Genomic DNA, 13,035 nt, shown 5'->3' on the forward strand with positions numbered 1-13,035 from the left:
GGCATCGATCGATCGCCCCCCCCAAACTATGAGAGCGCGCGCGAGCACCACTCTTAAGCAAATATGTTGAAGGTTTAATTTTTCTTCCATAACAATAAACTTCGAAAATGCTCCATGTAAGTTCACACAAAACAAATATTAACGTACGGACTGCTTTAATCAAATTTGGCCAGAGGCCTCCTATATATATATATATATAGAGAGAGAGAGAGAGAGAGAGAGAGAGAGAGTAGCTAGCTTGCATGCATAAAATCTTCACCCAGATCATATGATTTGCTAATTAACCTCCAGGCGCATATTTATTTCATACTACTTGGAAGTACTGTACTTCAAACAAAACAAGAATATATATATATATATGTTCAAGAGTAGGTCACGTGTAAGTGATATCCCACTAATCAAGCCACCATCGTAGCTGCTGGAGAAGATCACGTCCGCCCATGCATGATTCCAGCGTGATCACGTCCCCGTCTACAGCCTGCTGCTATCACTCTGTTTCCTTGTCCATTACTTTCCCTGTTTATATATCAATACATGTATGTATATGTAAAGGACGACTGATTGTAAGTAATGGACCTTCCCGGATAAATTTTTAGCTCCTGGCCACTCCATTTTCCAACATCAAACAAATTAGAGAAGGCAAAAACAAAAAAAAAACTTTTCAATTATTTCTTTAGCTCCATTTCTGGTATTTCATTTCAATCAACATCCTTCAATTGTTCCATCATTTACAAGCTTCAGCTGGGGGTGTATCTGTATGATTCTCCTTAATTTACTATAATTCAGTGTCTTAAATTGTTGATTCCGTCAAAATATTCGTGGAAAAGCAAACCTGAAAAGAAGTACAAAAATTTGGTAGCTAGCTAAGGTAATGAGTTTAATGATGGCCACCTATTCACATTCTTGGCTGCCTTCAGCTTCATCACAAGTTCCTCGCGCTGAGCTTCTACCTCAGCGTATTTAAGGCTCATGTGAAGGTAGCGCTCCCGAATGTCTAGTAACTCTGCCTCTGGTGATGATATTGTGCGTCCGCTACTTTCTTTTGTCACTATTTCATCTTCATCTGTGGATTTTCTAGGAACCTTTGCTTGGCGGCTTGGGCCCTCAGACAGCAGCCTGCAGGGGTAGGTAAATGTAGAGAAATTCTGTTATGACTAGAAAACTTGAGTACAACTTATATATTTTGCATGCTCCAAAGGCTGGAAAGGCATATGCTATTTTCCCATAATCGAAGAATTACACTCTTTTTCATTGCTGTTTCTTGCTGGATAATCAGATTTAAACCTCAGACTGCTAGCGGAGAAAAAGAAAAACCATCAGACTGCTTCCCTACAATGCTTGTGCTTTTGAAAAGTTTGTTTCCGCTAGTTTGTTTTACCAATGCAAAACTAGAAAATGTTGTTGGCCGATGTTGATAAGAATAAACTTTATATGGTTTTTTCATTCATCTATAGACCAGAAATATACCATCAAATTCAGGCGTCTCAACTACTGAAAACAATATTTGTATTCTCATAAATTGGTTGGAATTAATAAGAAGAATCTCATGGCATACAAGGAACTAAAAATGGAAAGCCTTTTCTTGTTGCACCCTTTGGAAAAAGATTTGCACTACAAATCACTACAAGCATAAACAGAGGATGCTAAGCATAACCATATGCACATACATGTGTTTTGAAGGCATTGTGCTCCACTTACCTGTCAATCTGAGCTTTATATACTTTATTTTCTTCCATAGCCTTGGTAAGTTCATTCTCAAGCAACTGAAGCTTTGAAGCCGAATCGACTCCAACAGCATGAGGACTTCCATCAAGATTTTCATTGCCACTATTATCCTTCAAAAATTAGGGGAGAGAGAGAGAGAGCTCCATAAAGTTAGACAAATGACCCACACACAAATGATTCTGTTGTAATTAGATACTATCATGCAAGTATCAATAAGCCATAAACGTAGTATCAATAGCTATAGCGGCAGAATTGAATTGAGTGAATATTCAGATGTCTTACCACTCTTTGATATTGATTGCTATAAAGCTTCTTTTGATCTTTTACAAGTTCTTGTACTTCACCATTCTTCCAGGATTGCCTCCTTTTAGTATCACAATGCTGACAAGAGTTCTTAACCGTTTCATTCTTCCAAATCAATGCACAAGTGATAAAGCTAACTAATTATTGTTGACTATATTAATGGGCAATTGAGGAAGAAATACTGACCTTTATGGGATTCATATCTTCATGGACAGGAGTAACTTTAGAATCAATTTTAGAAAAGCTTGGAATCTTGTTACTGCTGGACTGCCTCTGATCCAGCTTTCCATCCTTCATCAGCTTTAATTCTTCTTCTAGTGCTTGAGCTTTTTTTATGCCCTGATCTTTTTCTTCCTCAAGTAGTTGTATCTTCCACTGATACTGCCTGTTTGCTATCCTGATCTGGCTGAGCTCATTATTTAGCTCAGCATCATGAACACATAATGCCTCTTTTGCCATTCGACCACAATCCATCTGCAGAAGCTTTTCTGCTGATGCAACTCTGTTACACTTACATCCATCTATTTCAGACATGGCCTTCTGCAATGTACAGATGTTTTCAACCGGTAAGTTCTTCTCTGCCTTCAAATCTTCACATTCCTCAGATATTAGCTGCAGTGATGCTTCCAGGCTCTCTTTTTCAAACTTGGCTGCGTGAATCTCATTCTTGAAAGCCAAAACTTCATCGTGAGGATTTTCCATATTCTGCAACTGAACCTTCAAATCTTTAGACTCTTCCAAGAGTTGTTCCCGTGCATATTCTGAAACTGTGAGCCTTAGCTCAAGACCATTCACAGTTGTTCTAAATTTTTCTTCATCTGCTTTGTAATTCTCCAACAGCTTCAACACCTTTTCATGGTTGGCCCTTAGCATTTCCTGGTTCTGTTTCGAAGCAGAAAGTTCATCCATCAGGATTTGCAGCTTTGATCCAGATCCTATTCCTGTGATGTTGAGTTCATTCTCGATCCATGTCATCTTGGATTGAAATTCTTGAAGATCAGATTCTAGATTTGCATTATCCTCACGTAAACTGGATACTTCAAGCATGGCATCAGAAGCTATTCTCTCTTTTTCTTCATGAATTGCATGAAGTTTCTTCGTCAGGTGTTCTACCTCTTGCTGAAGGGTCTCAACTTGATTTTTCTCCAAATACATCTGATTTGACAAACCTTCTCCAATAATAAATTTTTCTTTGTTTAATTTACTATCGTCAAGAAGTGCATCTAATTCTGAAATAAGGCTTTTCTCTTTTGAGGAAATGTCTACCAGCATTGAAGAAAGATTTTCTTCTAAGATTCCAACTCTTTGGGAGCAATCTGCAAAGTTTCTCTCTGATTCCTTCAACTTAGCCTCCAAGAAAGAACATTGCTCATGCAGCACCGTTTCTTGCTTCCTCAACTCTCGATTTGATTTCTTAAGAGTACTGCATTCTTCAACGAGACTCTCAGCTGTAGCTTTTAACTTTGGATTTGCACTTCTAAGATATTCACGTTCTTCATGAGCTTTTGACCAGCTGTTTTGCATGTCCTGTAACTTCTCTTTCATATCTGCCTTTTCAGAATCTCTCTCAATTTTTAACTCAGAGATCTCATCTTGGAGACGCTGAACGTAAGATTTGGAATTCTTTAACTCCAATTGATTGGAGTCCTTCTCATCAGTCAAGTATCTTAGTTGATCTTCCAAACCAGATATGAGCGCTGATAACTGCACATTTTCTCGTTTAAGCTCCAATATACAAAGCTCTAGTTCATATTTTTCATTTTGTAGCTCTGAAGATTTTCTTTCCAGAATCTTATTGGCAGAAACATGGGAATCCAGGCTGCTGCTAAGTGCCATCAAATCATTTCGCAAATCATTTAAGCATTTAGATGTGATATCACTCTCTCTTTGCACAACTTCCATTTGTTCCTCGAGCTGGTTTTTTTCATTTTGAAAGTTAGAGATCTTAGCCTCTAATTCATTCCGACCCCGTCCAAGTACTCCAATCTCTTCTTCTTTAGACAGCAACTTAGACTCAAGTTTTGCAATCTCAGAAACTTTTTCAGTCAATTTCTTACCTTGTTCAATGACTCTAAGTTGCAATTCCATGTTCAAACTCTCCAGTTCTTGAGTTGGAAGAACGTTATTATATTCAATCTCCCTGAGGTCTTTGTTCTTTAACTTATCTTCAGGACAGTGTGTTTGTGTTATGTATTTATGTCCGGTCGCTTCAGACTTGAATCTGGTAAAAGATTTATTTAAAAGCTCATGGGTTGGAAGATCAAAAGAAGTGTCTCCCACCATGGAATTCTTTGTTGCTTCCTTAAGCTTGAATAAAAGCTCCAGGTTTTCATCTGTCAGCTCATTGCATTCCCTTTCCAGCTCCTGCACTTTTTCCTTCAAAACTTCCATTTGTCCAATGAGATTCACATCAACTTCATTCAATGATCCCATTTCTGGGAAATATCTTCCATTGAGAGACTCGCATAACTTTGCTCTTAAACTGACGATTTCTTCTTCCTTAGCATATAACTTATCTTTGTATTCTGTCTCGATTGCTAGGTAAGTTTGCTTGTTCAAACTCCCTTCATTCGTAGGTCGAGTTTTATCCTCCGAGCCCCGTTCCAGCAGTTGTACCATAACTTGCAAATTCTTCTCTGATTCCTGCAAGTGTTGCAGCTGGAGCATTAATTTTCTGTTTTCCTCTGTATTTACTTGGATTAAGTTTTCAATATCATCGAATTTCGATTGTGGTGCTGAAAGATTTTCGATCTCAATTTTCTGGTTTTCTATGGTCTCTTCTAGCTCCTGAAAAACAGAAACGAGCTCAAGGTTTGATGCTTGACTCCTCTGCAACTGCATAGCCAAATTGGCATTGGACTCTTTCTGAAACTTCAATTCATCCTTTAATTCCTTTTGAACATGCGAGATGCCTTCATCTTGCAATTTTGAATGCTCGGTCTCTGTTTGTTGCACCATTGGCCTCTCTAGTGACAATTTCAATTGTTCAACAGCTTTTTTTAAACCATCACGTTCTGCATATGCAGCTGAAAGTTCCATGCTTAAATTCTTGTGGTTTTTGGACTGATCTGTGAATTCCTTCCTCAGTATATCCAAATCAAGCATGAGCTTGCGGGCATTCCTCTCCCACATCTTTGCTTCTGCATGAAGCTCTTCGATTGTATCTTGTGCAGCTTCCATAAGGCTTTTAGAAGAACCAGAAGGATTCAAAGATGACATTACAAATTCTTGCCGACTATTCTGGGAGTGATTTCCTAACCCCTTTAGCTGTGAACCAAATGGTGAATGATCTGATTGATAAGGACCACCAGCAGGATTACTACACAAATAACCACTATTTTGGGGCTCATAGCTTCTTGTCTTCCGATCAGACTGTGCTCATCACTACTTAAGTTGCTTCTTGGGGAGCACTTTTCCCTCCTGATAGAAGTAGAACCCTCCCTCGAGTCATAGCTGTGATATGAACCCGATTCAGAGAAGCTTGTTTCCTACAGCAAAGTGGAGGAGAATATATAAGTTTCATGGTAACAAAAGGTTGCTTCATAGTAAATAGTGCAATAACTTATAATAAGTGCCCACTCCAATATACATGTCGGGTAAATTGCTGCCTAAAGTACAGGAGACTCTTGATTGCTAGGCATTAAATAAGTGTTCGATCAAGTTTTTTTAATAACATATTAAAAACAAAAAACTTAGTACACATCCAACAATAGCATCACATTTATTGTAAAAAAGCAAACATTAGAGGAAACAAGTTAGTAGAAGAACTATAATCCAATGATGAGAGATGATTGAAATGCCAATTTGTTAACTTTTAACATGATAAAGGTAATAACTTCTTTTTGAGTGGAAATGAAATCATACCCTACTCCTAGGTTCTCCTGGATGCAAGTTTGAGCCCAAATATTTACTAGAGGATGATCCAAGGCTCCTTGTAAATGGGCTTCCAGATCCATCTGACTTTGAGTCCGCATCGTGACAGTTTGCTTCCTGATCTTCCATACGGAAGTTCATCTCTTTTGATTCTTCATCCCTGCAAAATGATCAGTGAATCTTCATAACAAGCAGGATGCTAATGATTTCATTAAAGGTTGAAGAACATCCACCATAGAATTCCTACCTGAGTTTTATTCTTGGTATCAGGCAGTGAATTTTTACCTTCAAATCAGACATGCAAGGAAAACTATTAGATGGTACAGAAGTTTCAAAGTGGTTATTTATGTTTCAAAGTTCATCTCTTTTGATTGCACCCAAAGGTTCGAAACTTAGACTCAAAAGGAGCATACCACCAAGACCAAGGCCCTTACCACTTGAGCCAAACTCTAAGGATGCCTTTGTAACGCTCCAATGGAAGGCCCAAGCCACATAGCCTATACTCTACAAGGACTAGTCAATGATACAATTGGAATCTCAATGGAACCATTATAAAGAACAAGAATTTTTCCTTTCCAAGCAATGTGAGATCTCATACACTACCTACCCTTATCTTTATCATATGTGGTATCACAATCTCTCCCCCTTAAATTCCCGACGTTCTTATCAGGCCACTTCTTCATAGATGGCATGGCTTAAGTCTCACATTTCTGGTTGGGATAGGCTCTGATACCATTTGTATTGTCTCAATGGAAAGCACAAGCCACATGATCTATACTCAAAAAAGACTAGTCAATGATATAATTGGAGTCTCATTGGAACTATTATTAAGAACAAGAACTTCTCATTCTCAAGAAATATGGAATCCCAAAACTGTTTCAATATGTGTAATGCGGAAACATCAATAAAACACCAAGCATTAGAAAGCATAAAATTATGCAACTCACTTGTAATATTGTTCCATAGTTGCACTTTTTCAGTGGCAGTGAAACTGGAACAGGAGCAGTTGAACCCATATAGCTCGTCATATTGACAATAGCCTCTCCAAGAATGTCAGATCTAGCTGAACCCTGCAGTAAGAAAATCATACTCAATTGAAGGTCTAAGAAGATGGAATTGAGTAACTAATTTTAGCCAAAAAAACTAAAATTAAACAAGATATAGAGAAATTGTAATGACCCATGGAAAGGCCGAGCCATGTCTGGATTGATTGTCCAAAAAGACTAATTAAGGTTATAATTGGAGCTTTTTCAAATAATTATAAATTTAAATTCCATAGAGTAAGAAATCAATGTGGGACTTAACTAGCATATTTATCATACTCATTCATTTCTATGAAACTTCATAGTTCATCCAACCAATGTGACACTTAACGGAGCGTTCCCAACCACTCTCTCAATATTAAAACCAGGGTAGATAAAAAAAAATTAAATTATTCTGTACACAAAAATAAGAAGCACGTTCACAATATTTTTAGAGAACGAAAAATCAGCAAAGAGAGAATGTCATGGATTTTTTTGTTTTGTTTAAGTAATCATGGATTTTATATCCTCATTCTAGAAAGAAAAAAGGAACAAGAAAAATTTAATAACAATCAACAAAAAGGAGTATGGGGGCAGCATCAACAATACCATGGAGACAACAAGCTTTAAGAAACATTCTTCTAGCTCGTTTGAAGAGTCATCCTGTGAATTAACCCATGTAGATTCTGATAATATATCCGTCCATTGACAACTTCCATTATGCACCAGTGCTTTGCCCGACTTTGCAACCGTTTTCCCGGTATCGACAGAGAAAATAGATATAAGCAGCTTGTCCCAACCTTTCGGAACCTTTACAACAAAAAATCGGTAGTAATCAAATAGTCGGTGACTATTGACTGAAGATCCTTCAAAAGGTTATACAGGTTAAAAATTGGATCCAACTAATTTGAAATCGCGGTTGTTGACTTTTCATTGAACGAAAAGAATAAGAGGGTCCCTCTTAATTTTCATAGTTGAACATTCAATAGTGTTTGATGAAAAATTAAATGCAGGAGTAAGTAATATTGTAAGATAATTTCAGGCCTGCGAGCTAAAGCCACCCTATTGGAAGCGCACAAATTATCAGCTGCCTACAAGGACAAGCACGAGATGTGGGTACCACAAATGAACAGGAGTATGGGAGAATCATATGCGTCTACCTTCTCCATTACTTTTCAAGTCCTTATCTGATTACAGTTCTTCCATATTTAACTAGTGTGTTGCCATTTTATCAATTATATTTTACAATTTTATTAGTTCACTGGCCCATAGCAGATGAATAGATGAATAGCACGACACATTGTTCAATTATATTTTACAGTTTTATTAGTTCACTACTGGCCCATAGCTTTATCTGATTACCTTCTCCATTACTGTATGCTTCATTTGGTGATCAGATAGCACTACGCATTGTTCAAATACTTGTAAATCAAGATCACTGGAATCTGAACAAAATACATACGTCGTGTGTGTGTATAGGATTCGAAAGATGCACCAACAATTAATTTTGAAGCAAGAGTTTAGAAACAAGAATGGACCTGGAGGGCCTTGAAGAGGGAGAAGTTGAAATCAACTATGTCCCCTGATTTGGCATGCTTGTTCTTGTTGTGCAGCGCGAACATTGTATAATTTGCTCGAAACCACTCTCTCACTAAAGGAAACCCAGAGAGTAATTCGGAACTACCACTACCTCCTCAAACAACATTATCATTTAGTACCAATAAAATCAGAAAGAGAAAGAGAGAAGAGAATATCCATGAGTGCGACAGAAACAAAGCAGGGAGAGGGAGAGAGAGAGAGAGAGTATCAACGCGGGCGAGAGAAACAAAGCATGGAGAGAAAGAGAGATGGTTACGTAGTCATTGCTGTGAAGGGTGCTAGTTTATTTTCCTTCCATAGAAACGAGAGAGTGTGTGGTGCAGTAAACGCATATGAACAGTGAAAACGGCCAAAAGCCCGCGCCCCGGGGGGGGTGTGGTGCCAAAAAGTAAAAGAGGACGCGACCTCTTGTGCAGTACAGTTTAAGGGTATGATGTTGTTATAGACTATAGTCCAACGTAATTTTATTTAATATATATTATTATTTTATTAAAAAATAATAATTTTATAATTTGATGTAGTATTAACTATTTATTTTTATGATTAAAATATAATTAATAAGAAAAGAAAGGTGAAAAGATACTATTATTAGTGTTGTTGTTTGGCAGAAGCCGATGATTTCATGGCAGCACCGCATAGGTATGGTCTCCATCCCATTCATCTTCTACTCCGCCAATTCATTTATAAATTCAGTTGCAGCTTAATTTGTATTATTCCATTGACAATATCAATCTTCCTCTTTATCCTTAATCATGATCAATTAGCTAGCCTAGTTATATACCACACGTATATATATATTTGGGATTTACAAAAGCTATATATCATGGCCTGATCTCAAACTTTGATCTGTTTTAGTGATGGAAAAACTTGGAGATGGAGAAAGAAAGGAAGAAGCAACTCCTCCTTTCAGCTGGAGATAAAATTTAAAAAGATGTCAAAAATATCTTAATCCAAAACATAAAGATACTAGTTCTGAGTTGCATTGAATGTGACATGCCTTCTTTTCTAAATTTCTCTCATATCTTCTAATATTGGACCTCTGAGATATACCCGGCCTGGGTCTGGGCTTTGACCCAAGCCCTTCTCCTGATCCAGTCCAGGTGATAACTCCCCTTGATCATGTTTGGTAAGTTACTCGTCTAACTTTGGTGCACGTCGCTTAAAAGTTTATGTGCCCATGACAGAGAGCAGTCCACGTGGATAATTCTTAGGGACCAACATAAAGTTCAATATATAGATTAGTTACGTCCTACAAAACTATAGTTATTCATATATAATACCCAATCATGCAAAAAGTTAATAAAGATAATTTGTGTCGTTTAGATTTAAAGATAAATTAAGATGAATTGAGATGGATTGTGAATAATAGTGAGATTTGTAAGTTAAAATTAATAAATAATAATAAATAATTGTGAGATGAGTTAAAATGAATTATGAATATAAACCGAACTAAAAGTTTCTATTATACCATGTTTACCTTACACTTGTCAGAAGTTGTACCACAATGTATGCACTTGGTCAGCTTCCACGCCCATGAAATGCCACGTATACCCACTTGAACGAATTCAAACGTAAACTACTCGAACCTAATTAATTGGAACCACCGTGATCATCAAATGACACCCCTTGTTGTATTGCACATGAATATTTCAGTCCTATTTAAATCACAACCTAATACTACTACTGGAACACCAAAGAACAAATTAAGAGCTTCAACTTGGAAAACCCATGACGATCACATCACATTCTTCACGGTCTTTCTACACCCCACTGCTAATCTCTCTGGCTGGCATAGTCTTTGCCTCTCTGGCAATTGCAGCATACCATCTCATTTTGGTACGATTTTGCCTAAGGCGTCGGCGGCATCGACAATTAGCCAGTAGTAGGTGGCACTTGAACCAGATGCCTGCAGGGTTGGACCAAAAAGTCCTTGCCGCAATCCCAATTCTCTGTTACTCCACAAACAATGTTAAAGGTGAGTCATTTCGTGTGGATCAAAGCGAATGCGTGGTTTGCTTAGGAGAATTGGTGGAGGGTGACTCGGTAAGATTGTTGCCTTATTGTAGGCATGCCTTCCGTGTTCCCTGCATTGACAAATGGTTCTCCGCACATTTTAACTGCCCAATTTGCCGAGCACCCATGGCTGCTGCGCCAATAATTATGGAAAACCCCTTGCCTATAGAGATTCAGATCAGTGCTCATGTTCAAGGAGGTGATGACGGTGTTGATATCAGCGCTTCCACTTTGAGGAGTCATGTGCGATCTGGCGGTTTGCCTCTCCACTGTGCGGCCTCCGGTCCCTTGTGTTGCCCAAGGAAGGAAAGCGGCCACGACGTTTGAAAAGGTCCTTTTCCATGGGTCAATCTTATGTCGCTATTAACATACAAGGAGAGCGCGAAAAAGCAGTTTCGGCTGCTTCTACTTCCTCTTCCTCTTCTTCATGCTCTATAAAAGCTGTTACAATGCAGAGTAGTAGACCGTATAGATCAGCAAGTTGCAACAGCAACTGTGACGCAGTTAGAGATGACATGTGTACAACGTTATTTGGGCATTTATCGCAACTCGGCTTGGGACGGGGTAGCAGCAGTACACCCACTGCGCAATTCTTCCATATTGAGATGCCTTGGAATTATTAAAGTTGAAGATGATTATGATGAAAAAGGGCGACTTCTTTGGGAAGATGTAATTGATATAAATGCAGGAATTGGATAACTTTGTTAATTCCATTTCCCCCCTTTTTTTGGTTTTGGGTTCATTTGTACTACAATACTAACATCAACTGTTTAGCTTAAAGTAGCAAAATTGTTTTTTTGCACCTTAAATTCAAAACATACGCAATTATCTACGTCTTTCGAACTTAAAGTTGGACCATTACAACTTCTATACTAAAATAAGGTGTAAAATGATAATTTTGATTATTTGGGTGGTCCATTACAAAATTTATAGTATAGTATAGTATAGTAATTTGAGGAGTTAAATGTAATTTTTCTCATATATAGTTTATTTATTTAAAAAAAATACTTAGAATTGAAAATTATGAAGTTTTTGTACGTACCTCCCAATATATATCACAATATGGTATGATTTAAGTATTTCTTTTAGGAAAATATTATAAATATAAAGGAATCTCACACACTGATAATATGCCACGTGTTTCTCTATTTTTTTTTCCTTTTTTTTTTTCTCTTCCCGTGCAAGGCCCCTCCCCTCCTCCTCATTTCCCTCTCTGTCTCGGAATCCGCCGGCCCTGAGGTGGTTCCCGACCACCATGGCGACGACGCGAACGGTGGAGACAAGTCGAGATAGAGAGGGAAAGGGGGAGGAGGGGAGCGGCTTGCGCGCTGTCGTGAGTGTGAGACGTTGCCGTTTGGACCGTCGGCGGCGACGTGAACGGTGGAGATGGGCCGAGACAGAGAGGGAAAGGGGGAGGAGGGGAGGGGGCTCGCGCGCTGCCATGAGTGGGAGACGCTGCCGCTTGGACCGCCGGCGGCTTTTGCCGGCCCTGAGGTGGTCTCCGACCACTATGGCGGCGACGCAAAAGGTGGAAACTGGCGGAGGGAGGAGGGGAGAGGAGACGCGTAAGGGAGGAAAAAAGAAAAAAAAAATAGGGAGACGTGGCACACTAGTGTACCACATCAATGTGTGATATCTCTTTGTGTCTATAGCAACCCTTTCTCTTAAGAATGAATTTTCAAAACTATTTCTTCTGATTTTAGAGATCTCTTTTAGATAACGACAATGAGTACTTCTCGTACACAATTTTTGACATGCCAAACTTCTCGTCTTTCCTATTCACTTCCAGCTTCCTATCTGGATAATCATCGCATCCATTTAAAATAATTAAAAAAAAATGGCCGTGCGAGCATTAATGCCACGACCTTTAAAACCGATTCTCATAGAGTTGAGCTTTCACTGCATTTGTTCATTAAAAAATAAGAAAAATTGCATTTGTATCTGTGCGTGCTTAATGGGCCCGAGATTGATCTCAGCTGATCTTGGGCCTTGTGGTCTGCTAACTTGGCATATATATATAAGATATGGCAATGGCACATGTAAGCGCTGAGAGAGAGAGACAGAGAGAGAGAGAAGGGGGGCTGAGAGGAAGAATAGTTAAATTCGTAAGTTGGTGTGTCATGTAAAGAGGATGTTAGCATTAATTAGAGAATAAGAGGAAATGAGAAACATGCAGACGCAAAAGAAAGTTATAGTTGGCATTTTAAGGTTGGCTCAAGCATGCAACCCGGCCGGCCCCATCATAGGTTAGATGAACCAACGGGGTTGATATGCCTAAATTCCTAATCTTATATATACCCATACTTGCCCCACTAATTTAATTTACTAATAATATGATCTGTACATCAAAAAATATAGAAATATGTAATAATGATGATCATACAAGGCTAGCTAGCTAGCTAGCTAGCTAGCTGTTGGACGTATGATTGGGTGAATTCATTAATCGGGCGACAATTGGGTAAAGTTGTTAAATCGGTAATTGTCTATTAGTATTAATTAA

The 13,035-nt window shown here is 38.4% G+C and overlaps 2 protein-coding genes across 2 annotated transcripts; one reads left to right on the plus strand and one right to left on the minus strand.

Moving 5' to 3' along the window:
* Nucleotides 1-691: 691 nt before the first annotated feature.
* LOC121268619 (intracellular protein transport protein USO1-like) lies at nucleotides 692-8,831 on the minus strand. The gene is given in 10 exon segments (XM_041172948.1): nucleotides 692-1,116; nucleotides 1,699-1,835; nucleotides 2,008-2,106; nucleotides 2,215-5,373; nucleotides 5,376-5,516; nucleotides 5,893-6,061; nucleotides 6,149-6,186; nucleotides 6,849-6,971; nucleotides 7,533-7,733; nucleotides 8,462-8,831. Coding segments are annotated over 10 exon segments (4,404 nt in total). The 5' UTR covers nucleotides 8,546-8,831; the 3' UTR covers nucleotides 692-863.
* Nucleotides 8,832-10,250: 1,419 nt separating this feature from the next.
* LOC121267899 (RING-H2 finger protein ATL51-like) lies at nucleotides 10,251-11,234 on the plus strand. Its single transcript, XM_041172005.1, has 2 exons — nucleotides 10,251-10,825; nucleotides 10,991-11,234. The coding sequence occupies exons 1-2, from the start codon at nucleotides 10,251-10,253 to the stop codon at nucleotides 11,232-11,234; spliced, it is 819 nt and encodes a 272-aa protein (XP_041027939.1).
* The last annotated feature ends 1,801 nt before the right edge of the window (nucleotides 11,235-13,035 follow it).

Source organism: Juglans microcarpa x Juglans regia, chromosome 5S, assembly GCF_004785595.1.
Source record: "Juglans microcarpa x Juglans regia isolate MS1-56 chromosome 5S, Jm3101_v1.0, whole genome shotgun sequence".
In the NCBI taxonomy this organism is placed as follows: Eukaryota; Viridiplantae; Streptophyta; class Magnoliopsida; order Fagales; family Juglandaceae; genus Juglans; species Juglans microcarpa x Juglans regia.

What these genes read in the sequence shown, in the direction of transcription:
- LOC121267899 (XM_041172005.1), top strand. Translation starts at nt 10,251, where the DNA reads ATGACGATCACATCACATTCTTCACGGTCTTTCTACACCCCACTGCTA. An exon ending in TGTGCGGCCTCCGGTCCCTT is followed by an intron (nt 10,826 to 10,990) that starts GTGTTGCCCAAG and finishes GTTACAATGCAG; the next exon opens with AGTAGTAGACCGTATAGATC.